Source organism: Papilio polytes, unplaced genomic scaffold (genome assembly GCF_000836215.1).
Source record: "Papilio polytes unplaced genomic scaffold, Ppol_1.0 DF823934.1, whole genome shotgun sequence".
NCBI classification, from domain to species: Eukaryota; Metazoa; Arthropoda; class Insecta; order Lepidoptera; family Papilionidae; genus Papilio; species Papilio polytes.
In genome coordinates, this window is record NW_013525270.1 from 199714 (window position 1) to 218018 (window position 18305).

At 31.1% G+C, this 18305-nt stretch overlaps 1 protein-coding gene across 1 annotated transcript; it reads left to right on the forward strand.

Annotated features, from left to right (window-relative positions):
- Nucleotides 1-437: 437 nt before the first annotated feature.
- Nucleotides 438-8453, forward strand: LOC106101998. The gene is made up of 7 exons (XM_013281390.1): nucleotides 438-549; nucleotides 3308-3544; nucleotides 7217-7345; nucleotides 7512-7626; nucleotides 7796-7974; nucleotides 8154-8219; nucleotides 8362-8453. The coding sequence occupies exons 1-7, from the start codon at nucleotides 507-509 to the stop codon at nucleotides 8445-8447; spliced, it is 855 nt and encodes a 284-aa protein (XP_013136844.1). The 5' UTR covers nucleotides 438-506; the 3' UTR covers nucleotides 8448-8453.
- The last annotated feature ends 9852 nt before the right edge of the window (nucleotides 8454-18305 follow it).

An 18305-nucleotide genomic window follows, 5' to 3' on the forward strand; every position in this document is an offset into this window, starting at 1 on the left:
GGTTTTATTTAGGACATCCATTCATGGTGCTGACATAGTGTGGCGCAAACTTCAGTTATTGCCAGTTCGAGAGGCGGTTTTAATAAATTTGCAAATTTAAAATTGGCATTTAAGTTCAAATGAGATTTTTCCTTTTAAATATGCTCTGTAGTTATGCGCAAAAATACAAAGTCATACTGTCTTTGGTTGAAATTAAACGGAAATTATTAATAGGAAGTCATACTTCGTACTCTGTATACGAGAAAATTACCTTATATCCGCAAGTTGTTTGTTTGCGAGAAGCTCTTTGAAACATTGGTAATTACGGTTTTAGTATTGCTGTAGCCGAATGCTTTTGAAGTAAATCAACAGGCATCGAAGTACGCATGCGTGTCGCACGGACTTTTTCTATCACCACAAACTTTTCAGTTCTCGCGCTCTAACAGTGTCGAGTGGACCTCAATACACGAACTCCTTTCAAAGACTTTCGTAATATCGTCAGCACGTGACAAGTTATGTAGTTCGAAATGGATCACACAATATGCATCATTCTTCTAATATTATGCTCAAGTTCGTATATTTCTTTGGCTATTTTAAACTAATTACTTATGATAATATTCGCTTTTACTCGCGTGTTAAAACTTTTAGTCAGCAGTGCGCGTATGTAATTTCCTTGTCAACCTTCATTTAGAATTTTCTTTATAATAGTGACTTGCTTTTTATTAAAGTAACATATTTTGTGGGATATCCAAGCCACATAATTGACAATAATTATATTCTATGCGGGGTAATGTAGCACCCCTTATGTATAACTTAATTAAGGCTTTATTCAGAAATTGATATAAATATGAAAACATCTGGCTATAATATTGATTTCGTAAATTTCTGGTATTTTTAGTTGCTTAAAAATGTTTAATAATCCTTCGATTTTTATTATGCGATTCCAAACAGTAAAATAAACTGCGGTCATGTTATTTATGAAATAACAGTTTTATTATCCCACTAAATATGTTTTAAGGTATATGACGTCATAATATTCCATGTACATGAATATTTTTATTTGAAACGTAATCATCAGAATTCTAATATACTTTGAGCTTTGAGAGTTAAGAGACAGAAGCAAATAAGATAAAAGTGGACATATAGAGCAGCGGTAGTTCGATTATGCCGGTAACAAATAGTGCAATAAATAATAACCGCCTTTGCGATACCTTCGCTCCAATATTCGTAAAAGCGTCCAGTTGTCTAGGTGTCTGGCGTACCCTGCTTATAACGACTATGCATTATTCATATGCCATTTGCAAGATAACTTACCAAAACAATACTCTTAGTGATACATTTATTATCTTTTTATTACTTTCATGTTTTGTTTTATTTGTTTGAATAAAAAAACTTCATTTAAATCAGTTTTTAAATAAGATAATAATGTTTATTTTATAATAAGGAATATTATAAAAATGGGTTGTGTTAGAGGATATGCTCAAGAAGGGAACTAAATTACATATGACGCATGATAGAAATGTATGAAAGAGCCGTACATACTGTACCAATCCTATGTAGGGACAAGGAAAGGTTGATGATAATATGTTAGAGGCAAGAAACAATAATTATTCTGTTTATAAATGACTCGGGCACATTTTGTTTTCTTAACATCTTTGAAATTTACATTACTTTAGTTGCATATCATGACCAGAACAAGAACTATTATTATTTTTAAAATATAATAAAGTTATCCCTAGCTACACTTTTTGCATAAAAATAATACCTTTAATGAAACTCAAATGTAACTAAACTTCAGAAATTACGTAGTTAATGAGAGCAAAATATGAAGTTATTTAGTCCGTTATGTTTTAATATAAGCACATTTGAGTGTAAGCTTTCTCATTACAATTTCCCTAACACACCTTACGCAGTAACGGGCATTATGTACCGCTGGGTTTACCTTCACAATGCTAGAGCCGTTTCATTACGAACTTTAGTGTTACCATGTACGCTTTTAATATCTTATTATGTTCCTTGTATTCTATACACAGAGTAAAGATAACTTTTTTTATTAAAATATTCTTAGTTAAAATATGGCCGTACTGCCGGCCTGTTATATTGCTTTATAGATATTTGTACTTGTATATTTTAACAGTTTTCGCCCACGGCTCCGTTCGTGTGCACTTAAATAATAACAAAAGTAAGTAGTCTATGTTTTCTTCCAGACTACCTTCTACATATACGCCAATTGCGTCAGGATCATTCATCTAAACTTTCGAATTTATAATAAATATTAATAAGATATGTAGAGTTGTTACAATTTTATTAAAATCAAATTTTATAATCATAAAAGCAATAATAAAGTTCGTGGAATCTTCAATTAATAATTTTATATCCCTTTTTGTTATTAATGTGTATTGTATAAGTAGATAAATAAAATTAAACAATTTTATAAGTAAATAAAAACAACAAATTGTCTGGCCGTGGCGTGGAACATGTCACGGTAATATTATTACATTTTCCATTATCCAGAGCCATTGTTACGTTTATATTAGTTCTTTTTCAATTGCGAAACCTCTTGTTTGCTTCATACAATGAATTCCTAGAAATATAAGAAGCACTGAATAGCTTGTTTAATTCTTATATTTTAAAATTTCTCTACAGAATTTCGTTTACTTTGGGAAACAAGTGAAATATATAGAAATGAACCGTTCTCAAATATTGAAGGCGGTCGTAGATCCAACCCTTTCTTCACTTTTTATTCATTGAGCCAGTAAATAAATATACAAACTTTTGTTATGAAATAGAAAATTTAGCGAATGAGAAAATGTTTTTAAGAGTTTTTCTTCGTTATATTTTGTTGTATAAAACTTTAATAAATAGCCACCGCTAGTTTTAATTGCAATTGACCTACTGCTTGATGAGGAGTTAGAAATTTGTTTTTACTTATTTTTCATATTTATTGAATTCCTTTATACCTCAGTCTTTAATTATTAAAGTTTGCAGAAGAATTAACTTTTAAAAAATAAGCTAATTAAATTTTTATTTCGCTTATCTAAGAATTACCCTGATATTCAAGTTATTGTCGTGAATATTATAACTAATATTATTCACATTAAAGAAGCAACACAAATTGGAATATTATACTGGGGCTATATAGACTATTGTAAAATTTTCAAGTTTCCTTCACAATATGCTGGAGATGAATTCAAATAATTTTGCTGAAAACGTGAAACGTACATGTGTACTACATAGATATGTATATCTAGAGTATATTAAAAATGTAATGTGGTAATATAGACAATGTCAGTTTTTTTTAGTATTTTAACACTATTGCTTGTTTTAGAATGTGTTGGTGTAAACATCAGAAATATCATGGTGCCAGCTTTGGTGGAAGTTGGTACGCAATCAGTGGTACTTGACTGTCAGTACAGCATCGACGCTATGTCTCCAAAGGTCGGTTTGGTGATGAAGTGGTTTTTCAACGGATCTTCAGGGCTGGTGTATCAGTGGATACCGCCAATGCGACCGCAAGTTATCGGTCTTCTTAAGGGAAAAGTCGATATGAACTTTAAAATTTCAGGTAAGTTAAATTGCTTTTACTATTAAAGATATTAAAATTGTACATAAATAGTTTTTTTTTCTTATTTCAGATTGTATTATTATTTTAATATTCATTATTTTTATAGGTAAAGATCTTTTTACAAGTATGCGTACTAAATAATATATCAAAGACAATGATGATAAATAAATTTATTGTAACTAAGATTATTTATAAAATAGAAAGAAACTCTTTAAAATGTAAGCGTAAAAGATGTCTTCTAATTGTACAGCAATGCCCTACAACTGTCAACTAGAAACTGTCTTCTAAAGGATTTACTTTTCCGAACTTTTTACTCTGTTTGCAAACCAAGTTTGTTGGCTGCGGTTTTGCTGTATAGAAATTTAACGTTTTAATTGTAATTTGTTCATTGTTTAGTTTTAAAGTCAATACATGGTTAGGTAACATTTAATCGTATTATTAATAATAGCTGTTCCCCTGCGGCTTCATCCGCATGAAATTATGAAAATGTTATATTATTGTTTACGCTTGTCAAATTATCAATAGCAAATGTCGATGTTGGCAGCAACTTATGGTCTCTTTCCCACATTGGGTTTTTTATCCAAAATATTTACCCCCTGAGTTTAATGACGTGAAAATATATAGCCTAAAGCGTGACGTAAGTGTAGGACTAATTATTAAAAAAAGGATTATTCAAAAATATGCTGTAATTGCTGACATCTTATGCAACAAAGAAGTGTGTGTTTACGCTTTTTTATAATGGAATAGATATTCAACTGCACCTTATTACAACCTAAAAAACTCAAACCACCATTATTTTACAATGGTAATTAATTTATTATTTCATAATTTAAAAAAAAAAATATTAAAAAGTTACATATCGTAATGGCCGCGATATATGGATTTTAATGTTCGGCGTTCCATAATTTCGGCGTTGGATAAAGACCAATTATTTAATAAAATTTTAATGTAGATGTCGTAATATGATTAACTCAATGAGTTCTTTCATATAACAAATTCCTAAATATTTACTTCATATTTGTCCGAAATGTAACCTGTCCCTTTTTTGGCCTCATATGTAGACGCTATTGTTCAACATACAAAAGACTAAGCAGCACTAATATAATAAAATTTGCTTTATTTTGGACTGTCATTGCCAAGACCAAAGCAAGTTATTATCCTTTCATACATACGAAGGTTTTTTCAAAATGCTTGGCTTATTGAGTTTGATAAGATTAAGCAAAAAGCCTCTTAGTTCTTAGACGTATTTATTATTTACACAATATATACATTAAGATCTGATGTAAGATGTTGGCTTTGCTAATGGAACATTTTGCTTTAACAGATTTGTTTTAACGTGTGATGTTTACACAAAAACTAGTACCTAATATAAATAATGAACTTGTCTTTTAGTTGACTAGACTATATTAATATATGCATGCTGGTACTGCATTCTCATTTATCATATTGAACAATTAATCACTTTTCTCGTAACAAGTACACTTCAACGACACTTAATACTGACTATAAAATTTAATAAAGAAGATTTTTGCGTAGAAAAATTATCTAGTTTATCTAACATAATATGTTTTCGTATTTTCTTATTTATGACTACAACTAGCTTTCACCCGCGACTCCGTCCGCGTAGAATTAAAAAAAAACAAAAGTATGGCAAATTTCATTGAGATCGATTCAGACCTTTAGGCTACCAACACACATCCATCCATTTATCTAAACTCGCATCGCATTTATAACATTAGTTAGATTGGTTAGATCTTTTATCAAAATACGCATTGATTCTTAAGAAATTAAAATATAGTAAAAAAAATCTATTACAGTATTAAAAAGGCAGAATTTATGATACCATCGGAACACTGACATTCTCGCGTTAGTCAGAGGTTTTTTTAATCTAATGCACTTAACATGACTTTACGATAACGAAGTTAAATGGATTAAAGTGCATTCTTAAACTTAAAAGTGATCCGTTCTGTAAAGCTCGCTTTCAACGACCGATGTTCTTTTCTTATACCATTGCTAAAAGTTTTTGCACCATCTTAATATGTTAAAATAATCGAAACCTTATTGTAAAGTACTAAGTATTTCTTCTTAAATTAATAATGTTATTATTCATACCATCATTACCATTAAAATAACAGGTTTAAGCAATTTGTTGTACTCACACTAGAATCTTGAATTCAAATCATATAAAACTACAGTCTCACTTGAACTTGAATTATGGTAATTGTGAAATATGAGTGCTTGTCTATACTATTATAATAAAGCGTAAACACACACTTCTTTGTTGCCTAAGATGTCAGCAATTGCAACATATTTTTGAATAATTCTTTTTTTAATAAAAAACCCTACACTTACGCCACCCTTAAGGCTATATATTTTCACGCCATTAAACTTAGGGGATAAACATTTTGGATAAAAACCCTAATGTGGGAAAGAGACCATAAGTTGCTGCCAACATCAAGGAAGCAAGGTTGCCATGCTTTGTGATGACAACATTATGATGTCATGTCATTTTGACATTTGCAGTTGATAATTGGACAAACGTAAACAAAAAAATAATTTTTTTTACAATTTTATTCGGGTAAAGTCGCACGGGTACAAATAGTTACGTATATTTGTGAGAAATTCGTTACTCATCGACAAAATTTGTGCAACGAAAAGTGCAGACTAATGTCATACAAATTATGTCGATGACGTCACGATTCCGTTCTCGGAACTGTCACGTAAATATTCGTGATAGACCCTTTGAATATTCTTACTATTTCAAAATAACAATGTCAGCTTACAACTTGCAAGAGCTCAATTCAATATGTAAGTTTTTATGTTCCGTTTGTAAATAGTTTCTCCATTACAAAGGTTCGGTTGGTGGCGCAGTTTGCCAGCCTCTTGAGCCGTGCGACGGGCGCATGCCTTCCAGTTACGTCTGTACGAAGGGGAATTCTTAATTTAAAAGATTCAAAGATATGCGCTATGGAGCGTTACTTCGTCGAACAATGCATGCATGCACATTTATCTCAAATCTCTAAAGAATTGAAGTGAATTAAATACTTGTGGTGTTAAAAATTCTCTCTTTGTTCATTCATTCTCTGACAGATTAGCTTAATTGAGGAAATAAAATCACTCTAGAAGTAGCTAAGAAGTTAGCGTAGATGTAAACGACTTACTTAGTATTGGGTAATAATTTATTAGAAATAGTTTTAATAGAGAAAAACATTCATTTCTAATAAGACTTGGACCCTAATATCAATTGACCTTATGGTGTGATTTATAGTTTTTGTTATAATACAACGTAAGGAAAACAAATATTAGAGCAAAGCCTAAAATCACGAACGGTACCTACGGAGTGAATTTACCTGTTTTTACCGCGGCTTGCAATATGTTGCCACTATAAAATACTTTCCCAATATTTTAACATAAAAAACGTTACTTAAAAGTTTACTTTTAAAGAGAAACACTTTATATAGAGAAGGTCCTGCCTCCTGAAGCACAGTTGTAATAATTAGTTTAGGAGACAGAGCCCCAATGGATTTATAAAAATGTTTTTTTTGTCTAATAGAGAGTTTTTTTTTATAAAATCTCTCGATATTTTGTCGTAAAATGCTTTGGCTGACTTTTGTCAAACCTGAACACATTGAATTAATATTTTTTAATACAACAAAATGTGATTATTTTCAGATGATCCCCTTCAAGCGTACAGAGCAATAAAAATACGGAATCCGACGACAGATTTGAGCGGAAACTACACTTGCGTCGTCTCGACGTTCTTAGAGGAGGATCGGCAAACGAGGACAATGCTTGTATATAGTAAGATAACTAGAACAAACTGTTTCATAACATACAATACAATATAATACATCCTTTAAACTATTTACTTTAATATGAAAATAAAAAATACAACTCGTTGAATTTAATCTTAATAGATCTTTACATAAAAATCATTTGAATAAAGAATCGTTCAATACATTCACAGGTCCAGCACAAAATTTTCGTTTCGTCCAAGAAAAGAAGTATGTTTTTTTAGTCACCTTAATTTGTTCCGCTGAAAATATGTTTCCAAAACCTATAATTGCCATATTATCAAATGGGTAAGTTTCTAAATAACTAGTTATTTTTAATAGCTGAAACGTTTACGCTATCCGAACAATGGCTTTTTGATCACGTGCCGTGTAAGAAATTTATTTAAATTATCTCTAAGCATTTTAGATATTCTGAAAACTGACTAATCATGTTTCCTTCCATGCGATATTTCTACAGTGTACCATTAAAGCAAGCAGTGACAGAAATGAAGATGAACTCATGGGGTCTATACACGGTGACGTCGACAGCCGTGGTACATGACGATGACGTCACAAGACCTCTCGAGGAATTCGTATGCGAGCTGTCTTTGCCACCAGCTAATTACACGATCAATAGAACTTCGATATACTATCCGGGTTAGTATGAAGTGATAACTATAACTTTAGCTTACTTTAACTTGAATTATACTGTCTGTGATTCTGTTATGCAAATAAAATAATTAGTTACTTGAATAATAATGGCCCACAAATATTTTTTTATTACAAACTACTAGGAAATGTTTTAAAAATATTGTACAGCTATTAAATTTTTCCAGGGTTAATGCCAACCGCATATATCGCAACATTTGAGGTCAACAAACCACAAGAAAGATTATCAAATGGTATGTTTTCTAACACCTTCTTAGTTTTCAAGCATGAAAAGTTTTAAAACAATTTTAACGTGTCTATAAGTATGAAGTATCTAGTATCTAGTGTTAAATGTTTTTGTATAAATTTTAATACAAATTTTCATATCTGTTTTAGACTCAGGGGCAACGAACTCTACGAGCAATGGTTTTTCAATTATTTTCTTAACGATCGTTTTGATATTTAGATATTTAAGTAAATAATACATTTATAGTACATAAGCATTCTTACATAATGTAAATGAAATAAAACATTCTGTATAAAGTCTGGTGTAGAGTTTCGTTTAACATATAAATGTTTGATTTAACTGGATCCATATGTTATCTTTGTATTTCACATTCAGGAAAATTTCTATCGATATTTTTGTTAGCAATATATTCTTATAGTATATTTGATTTTCAATTTTACCAAATTTATTTAGTTCATATATCGTGAAATGAATAACAAAAAATCAAGAAACTGTGATATAATGATTATTCTAATTTTGTTATTTAATTTGTACATTGTCGCGTTTATAATTTAGTTGTGGCGCTTAGAAAATTATTATAATTAGTTATAACTTAAACAACGAAGTTGGTTGGTATGTCTATTAAATGTTTTGATAAAAATAATAAATTTTGTATGTTGAGGGATTGTTTCATTTTACCTTTACTTATTTGGGCTACCTGGTATAAATACAGAAAACAGGTTTTCTTAGTTCTGCCAATCTAATTAAACATTCACTTAGTATGCGATCAGACCTGCATTTCTCATTTTCTATGCGTCTTAAATTCAACAATAAGGGACCATACGTTATCCTCTTTTATTTTTTTTTAAATCCGTAAGTATTTATGTTCAAAAGATCAAACGAAGCATCAATTTGTTTAGTAAAAAGGAAGTAAGTGTGACGTATACTTCATATTCCCCTAAACAAATAACTTGCTTTAGAATTCTAGCTCTAGCATTTTCCTCAAATAAACCAACGGAGGTAATTCTATTTTATAAAAGATTTTTATCAAAAAAGCTTTCAGAAAACTCTAAATAGCGTATGCTTTATGATATGAGGACTCTAGAATTATACGTTAGAGTTAAGAGTAATGTACTCAGGGCTAGTAATTTATATAGGATAGAAAATACACGTTTTACCTGAGTAATTAGGCTCTTACGTCTTTGAGTTTTAAAATTTATACGTTTGGATCTCTTTTACAATTTGGCCAGGCGATTAGATGTTGGATAAGAATATAATTCATTCAATAAGGGCGGGCAAACACCTTTGACTAAACTATTGTGCGATTGTCGATTGTTTCGCAGCAAATTCAACAGTTTAGTTGCACAACTAAAAATCGAGTAGTGTGTGCGTCAAAATGCGACTAAAAAGTTGTGCGATAGTTAAGTTTCAGGTGTGCGATCGCTGTAATAGTTACCGTTTGTGGATTGTGGTTAAGATTATAAACAAAAATATAACACGGAAGTTACTATTTATTAGCCTGCATTCCGTTAACTGCTATAACATTCATGTTTAATGTAATGCACTTATTTTCTTTTCTGGAATCAAGCCAAATGATGTCACTTTCAATTGTTTTTCTTACTTTAGTCATTTAATTGATTTATTTCGGAATGACTGCATTTTCCGACCACATAGAAAGGTAAAAGACAGTATAAACGATTCCTAGAGATGCAACTTAAATTAAATACTTATACTTCGGTTCTTCAGCGTCTCTGTTTTTCGACAACACGCTAAGTAAAATAAGACAAGATGAACGCTATAGAATCTTACTTCGGAAATTCTGGGAATTTGAGAAATCTTATTTAACTTTACAATGGTAAGAAGGTCAAAAATAACCGAAACTCTAGCAACAATTCTAGAACATTTTGGTCCAATCTGCATCCTTTTTATAAGTATCTGGTAGTATGTAATGACGGCAGGTTTAAATACTGCGACCTTTACGAACTCACCACCGGTGACACCATAACTACATACCACCACAAGTAATATGTAGATTTTGTTTACATGTTGAAGTCTTCAAAACATATAAATGAATTTTAATTTTAGTATGTGACATTTTATTTGGACATTTGCCAATTGTGGTTAGCGTGAAAAAGCTGTGGGAAGAAATTTATAGTGTTTTATGTCTAAGTGAAAAATGTCGTGGAATTAAGTAGCATACATCTGGTGTAGTTTTTAAATCATTTTTATAGGACCAAGAACTTAGGTTTTCGTTAACTGTAATAAGACATGTTATTAAAACTGGACTTCATATTTTAATACAAATTCATATTTCGATAAAAAAATAAATATTAAAATACAAATCTAAAATTAGCCTTAGCAATAAACGATAAGGATAAAAGTCAAAACAAAAAATCTTTTCAGGAATCTGTAAGTATTTTCCTGTTAATGAAAAGTCAATATTTTTTTCGCTCAATGAGTCGCAAAATTACTTCGTATCCTTAGCGACATTATAATTGGAAATGTATAACAACAGTTCCTCGTTTTTCGATAAAATGGTTATTACAACTTCAAAAGACGAGGCCACAAAAGCTCAACAAAAGATTATACTTGTACAAATTTCTAAGAAAATATTGCTCGGGTAATTATTGTTTATGTAAAACATTAAAAAATCATAGATTAAAAAAACTGGAATTCGTAATGTGCAATCAACCTATTTTATTTATTGTTCATAATTTGCATTAAACGAGGTTCACCAGACACATGTTTTATGTGACGCAAATGTTAACCACAATAATATATTTATTACACGAGTGTAGAGTTTTTGTTACTGCAGTAAATGTAACAAAACATGAATCGAAATAACGTCGAAAATCATGTTAATTCCCACCTCAAGGTTCATATACATAACTTGATATCGTGTCTTAAACCTATGGGATTCTTCAACTGTGGATTCTCTTAAGGCTAGGCTGTATACGTATACACATTCGTATCCCTAGTATATTTTAATACCAAGGTCGATACATTAAACATTGTATACTATCAAAGAGATACTGGAGCGTGTACAGGAATATCTTCTATCACCTCATAGGAACACTTTATTATACAGTTTTAATAAACTAGAAGTTGTTGAAATGGTTAAAGATTTTGTCCAGAAAATATTAAATGGTGTGTAAGCATGTTAATATTTTATTATAAATACATATGTAAAAATCGTTGTATAATTTATGATCTACAATAAAAATGGGTTATTGAAATAGATGTTCCCTTTAGAAATTTTAAAATATACAAAAGATTGAAGCGTGGAAAAAGCTGTACGGTATAGCGCTATTGTATTTTTTTCGTTCGATTTCCTTTAGTCTCAGGTTCTATTAGAATTTCAATCGGATAGTGCACACAGGAACAACTTCGTTTATGAACGTCGGGGCATGATCAAGGATTACGCGATTAGGGAAAAACAATTTCGACGATATGCAAATCTCTGCACTTTTCAAAACAAGTAATAATCCGTACTAAATCGATAACCTACTCAGATAATTTCATTCGTTACAACTTCTATCTTACAAGATACTTAATAATGAAGGTTCAAATGAAATTAATATGAAATTAAAAACAAAAGAAAGTAGTCTATGTGTTCTTCAGACTATCCTCTACACCTATGCCAAATTTCGTCGGGATCTGTTCAGCCATTTAGGCTACAAACTCTAACAAACATCCATCCATCTATCCATTCAAACCTTCACATTTATAATATTAGTAAGATTTTTCTTTTGTTATCCTGCACGGGTTTATATCTAATGGGGTTTTATATTTCACCTCGCTTCTAACAGAAAGAATTCCCTTTCTTAATCAAAAACAGAATCTTCAAGGAAATCATTACCCTGAGTCAGTCAACAGCAATTCGGTCGTATCCTCATCCATTGAATAGTCAAATCATTTTTCCTGCAAGGACCCGTGAAATTACTCCGTCTCTTAGCGACAATGTAATTGGAAATACAGCATACAATAACAATTTATCCCTTGCGATTAAATAACCAATGCGGACAAAGAAATGTTACAGAAAACCCTAACGGTCGTATCATTTAAATAAAGAGGCACATTATTATGTTGATTTTTATGATTAGTGAACTACGAATGCAATTTTTTCTATTTTGAAACGTTTGGTATTAAAAGTCTCCACATCTGATATGGATAAAACTTAAATTGCTACCAAAAAACCCTAACGTATTAACAAAAACTAACATATGTATGCTTTGTGAACTTTATCTAGGCATTAAATATTTCTATTTCATTACCAAATTTAGATATAAGTAGAAATGGTTGTTAAAATAAGCGAAGATTGTACACAAACCGTCGGACGCCGCATTTAGAAAAAATCGTTCTACCCTTCTTTCAATGTAACCTCGAGCGGTTGTATTCATAGAAACTGACCTCATTTGCTATTAATCGCCAAAGGAAGTAATAATTAATATTTAAGAGTGTATCAGTTATGTTCCACTTTTATGTTATTAATTTTGTATACAGTAATTTTCTGAATACTATAACAATTTCAACTCTTTTCTTTAAAGTTCGTTTCTTTGTGAGGACACCACAAAGCCACAGCGCCTGTTACCTTAATATAGAACTAAATTATTATTTTAAGCAAGGACAAAAGGTATACCAATTAGATAATTATTTTAATTAAGCAGTCATCAAATATTTCTTTGGACGTAGACACACTCCAGTAGCGAGCGTCGGTGGCTCAGTGGTTTAAGCACTTGACCTGTAATCTACAGGTCTTGGGTTCGAATCCCGCCATGTACCAATGTGATTTTCGATTTTTCGAATTTTCATATGTACATAATTTAACCGATGTTCTTACGGCGAAGGAAAACATCGTGATGCAACCTACACATATCGGCGAAGAAATTCAAAGATATGTGTGAAGTCGACCAACCCGCACGTGGCCAGCGTGGTTGACTATGGCCTAGTCACCCTTACTTAGGGTAGGCTACGAGCCCCTCGGTGGGGACGTATAGTGAGCTGGTGATGAGACACACTCAGCACTTTTCGAGTGCCTGAACACTGACGTAATCTATACTAATATTATATAAAGAGGAAAGATTTGTATTTTTGTATGTATTGAAATAACTCTAAAACTACTAGGCCGATTTTAAAAATTATTTCACCGTTAGAAAGGTAATTTATCTGTGAGTAACATAGGCTATCTTTTTAATTTCACGCGGGCGAAGTCGCGAGCAACAGCTAGTATATAATAATTAACGTAATTTATTTATTAGCTACGCCCGCGACTCCGTTCGCTTGTAATTAACAAAAACAAAAGCGAGAAGCCTATATGATCTTTACGTCGATACCAAATTTCATCCAAATCAACTGAAACTCTAAAAAACATCCATCCATCTAAACTTTCGCATTTGTAATATTAGTATGATTTAATTATCAACCGTACTTATTATTCAAAAATACAATACATATTAAAACACAAAACTTAATATGCTAACTATTAAAAAAAAAAGTTAGAGCTTTGAAGAGAACGGCTTTTGCAACTCCTAAAACATAATAAATGTTAGGATTAAAAACAAATCACGTATCAGTCACATCTACCTGACATACATTTAAACAATTCCTCGTTCGATTATTCGATGGAAATTAGGTATCGATAATGCATTAAAGCTTTGCCTCGTGTACATTGTCGATTCAAGAGGACACGCTGAAATTAGAAACTGATGATAAGCGAACGGCGAGTTTCCCATTATAAACGCAAACAATACACGCGTAAAAACGACAGAAAGTTATTATTCTATTTAGTATATCTTGGGTTTAAAATTTCGCAATTACTGTAAATCTATCAAAACAGTTGTCTACAAAATCTGATAAAGAATATTTATAATGTAGAAATAATAAATATAACTTTGAATAGAAAACGAAAGCAGTTACAATTTTCGCAACGTTGTAAAATGGGGAGTTACGTGGTAACTGGAAAATCAAAGAACAAAACATTAGTTGACAGTAATGGTTTTTCTTCTCACTTATGAATATCGTGTTCTTTCCACGGATCCTCTAAGGATTACACGTAAATCTCACGCCATGCATGTTTGCCGATCGCGTCCTATATACCGCGACATTACAGATAAAAAACGAGGTTCCTGTACATGATTATGTTAAGTAATCACCAGGATACCTCCGTCTACGACAATAAAGTCAAGATTTAGATGCGTCGTCACCCCTGAGGCGGAGACGGAACGCCTCTCTCACAGTAATTGGATTTTCAGATTCACGACGAGAACGCCAGTAATGTGCTACTTCATCTTACGCAGGTTTTCGTACTATTGAAAATATGTCAAAAATCGTTTAAAAATTTTTAAATAAAAATTGCATTTTAGAGGTAGACAAAATTGATGATTAAAAATTTGATGGTTTTCAAAAAACTATAAAACAAAATGTTGCACTTTTCGATTGTTTTGATTGATTTTGTTGGGTATTTGAGTTCTTTCGTTTTGTATAAAGCATACTTAGATTTGCGTCATTGTTGTACAATTAGCGTAGAATGTTCTATTTAATAATGTTGCATATTTTAAAGTAATTAAGTACGTGCTATCAATAATTACTGCGGCGCTAAATAGGTGACCGGCGCAGCCGCGCACGTTTGTGGGCCATTCATTTGGCAAAGATTCAAATTGGTTACGTTTTACAATATATATTACAGTCACACTTCACCTACAGCAATCCACGAGTAGTGATTTTTATTTATTTTCTTTATTCAAAGCGTCATTTTAATATTAAATACATGCTCAGTTACCTCATACTCATAGTTATAAATTCAATTTCAATCTATGTAAGGTTGTCATGAACCTTATTGCTAATGATATGCTGTTAACCAACATTATAAATGCACTTTTAATAATCACTCAGTCATGGAGATTATCCTACATAGAAAATATAGCTTCCCCTAAACTTATGGCCTATAGGATCAAAATCCCGCAACATATCTTTTCATCAAACAGAAAGAAATAGAGCATTATAAACTAACATTAGTACATTCAATCATTTCAAATACGTTTCATTTCTTTACCTAAATTCAGTATTTGTACCAACATAATTTCAATTTTATTAGAACCCTACACTTCTCTAACTTTGAATCTTTTCTATAGGTTTTAACGATGTTTTACTTTTATTGAAATGTTCATCTGTGTCAAAGAATAAAACACGCAAACCATCAAATCATTGAATTCCAAAGGACTGTAAGAAAATAAGCTAGTATTTTGCAATGCAGTTTCTATAGTGTTTGTGATCGGGTTAATCTGTGCCGTCAATTTGTGCGGAGTCCGGCCGGTGAGATAACGAGGTGGATTGCCCGCTGCCCGGTGCCCTGTGCACGCTCTTCGCTGCCGATCAGTTGTTACTATGCGCCGATCAGACGACATTTGAAAGGGGGATTAAAACCCCTACGAAACTAGAATGCTACGAGCAACGTGTGAGAGCAAGAAATCGATATGAGTTTTGATTGGTTTGCGAAAGGTAGTTAGTGATTTCTAACTACTTATAAATTATGTTGAATACCTAACTATTTTTGTGTGCAAGATATAGAGTCAAATAGAGAGAACTGACACTTAACCTCAACTAGTCGGTGATATTTAAATAATCTTGTTAAAATATTTTCAAATTTTATTAATAACAAGGTTCGTCAGAATTATGAAAACGTAATTCATAGAAATCCATAACACTTTTTTTACATTCCAAAAAAATTTAGTATGGTGGTTGAAATATTGTAGACACGCAGATATATGAGAGTAGTGCGAAATTGTTTTAACACTTTTCTTGTTAGTGTATCTGTAGAGATACATCAATTTTTTTTTCTAAACACCTTGGGTCATCAAGGTTAAGTGCTATGAATATTATTTTGATATTCGAAAAAATAAAATTTTGCCAAGTTAAGGGTTAATAGATGACTGATCAATAAAGTCATAAATCTTATCCGTACGTTCGCTCACAAACCCCTATATGTTACTTGTATAGTTATTACTATAAATTCATGGTAACATGAAATAGTGTTTGTTTGTGACATTGTTTAAAAATTATAGAACCTTCCCATAATTAGATTGGAGCTTCAAAATTATCATATATATTCAAAATTATGACACACACACAACAACTATAAAACTACATTAATAGTAAATGAACAGAAAAGAGAAGTGGAGTAAGTTTTTCACAACATACAGCGTCAGTGGCGCAGTTTAAAGGCGCTTGACAAGTTCGGAACATAATCTAACCATACGTTCAGGTGCGATCTTCGCCATGTTTTTTTTATTTATTTTTTAAATTCCATATGTACATTTACTAGATTATCTTATATCGAAGAAAAACAACGGCGAAGAAATTCAAAAACATGAGCCAACAGTCTTTACACATATCTTGTTAGTTAACCCGCAGTTGGCCAGAAGTTAAAAATCGCTATAAAATTGCTATAGACTTGGTTTGCAGAATTTATTAAATACAAATATTAAAAGAGCTTGTAAAGCAAATTTAAAAATACTGTGGCGAGGATTACAATATATTTTGTTCATTTCCCTTTATCCTTTTTGTTGTTCTGTTGTATATATTCAGCATAATTAAAGCACGTCAATCAAAAGGAGATTAAAACATCCTATGCACGTAATGGCTTCGAGGATATTCTATTTCCCAATTGATTGTATTTATTGCGAAAAATATGGCTTTAGATACGGAATGTATTTTATAGTTTTTAATTAAATTTTATACTAACTTGCCTTTCGTTTAAAATTGTCGATGGCATTCATTAAGTTTTAACTTAACTTAAAATAACTGTTACTGATAGTATTTATTAATTATTTCTTTTATAAAAAGGCCATGTGATATATTTAATTATGTTTTTTTTACAAAAAGATGAGAACAATTTGTTGAATAATATTTTTAAGCTCTATGATAACTGATGGAGATAAGAGACATCTATTGAATACCGTCAAAGATAAAACATGCAGGTTAACTGTTTTTAACCCTAGTTTCAAGAGCGTGGTGTGATTGAAACTAGGTGGCACTGTTTTATATTACTAATAAATTTAATTCATCTGGTAAAAAATATTATGCTAGAACCATAATAGACAAAAAGATTTTAGTCTTGAGGACACTAGACGTTTAGCAATATTTGCCTTCAACGGGATGCAATTTTTACTAGTATGTTGATATAACAATAAAAGATGTAGTTAAATTAAATGCTGTTATACATCTTTTCAAATGTTTTGTAAGCTCAAATGCATCAGCTAGCTATATTGTGCCCTTCCTTCAAAACTCTTTACGCCCCATTAAGTTTAAAATAATGTTTATATCGAGCTGTACAACATTTCGAGCATCCAAGATATTTGACAACGTCTATACCTACATTTAAAGAAAATGTAAATATAAAAAATAATGTCAGAATTTACAAACAATGCTTGGCATACACAGAAATTAATATTTGACAAAATCTTGATATTCCAAAATTCTCGTTCCCGTGGCCTAGAGTACTTAACAATTAAATTTGGCTTCAAGTAATAAACTTAACAATAAATAACCTTTGTTATTTTACTTTAATAAGACTGCATATTAAGTAATATACATTAATAAAAACAACTTACAGCTTAACAAAATACTTACACTCAACTGTATACTTGTACAAATTTAAAAATGGATTTAAAAAGAAGGTGCTATCCTGAGTATCTCTTTTCATTTCAGATGAAAATCAGAAAAAAGCATAAAACAAACGAAAAACTACAATAATCCCGGACTCTACGAAAAAATTGCCTTTTTACAGCACTAATAAAAACCGCATTATAAAGTTATAATTTATGCTTTCATACGTAGCATAATGGCTTTTAGATGACTATCATAAATTCTACTTGTAATTAAAATAGTGAATTTATTTTCTTTCACTTTATGATACCTTTTTTTCGTTACAGTACAAGAGCATAGAAAATTAAAGTAAGTTATGGATAAAAATAGTGTAAATTTTGGTTCAAAAATGTATGTTGTATAGAACTTTATAGAGGTTGCTCGACCAGACGGAATTACTTACTTTCTTCTTGTGTCCTAAATCTGTCGTCTCGAATGTTATGGTTTATTAAATACTTTTATAATGACTACT

Bases quoted from the DNA above. Each gene is read 5' to 3' on its own strand.
- LOC106101998 (XM_013281390.1), top strand. From the start codon at position 507: ATGGATCACACAATATGCATCATTCTTCTAATATTATGCTCAA. The intron at 550-3,307 runs GTTCGTATATTT...TGCTTGTTTTAG, and splicing joins TCTTCTAATATTATGCTCAA to AATGTGTTGGTGTAAACATC. The intron at 3,545-7,216 runs GTAAGTTAAATT...GATTATTTTCAG, and splicing joins TATGAACTTTAAAATTTCAG to ATGATCCCCTTCAAGCGTAC.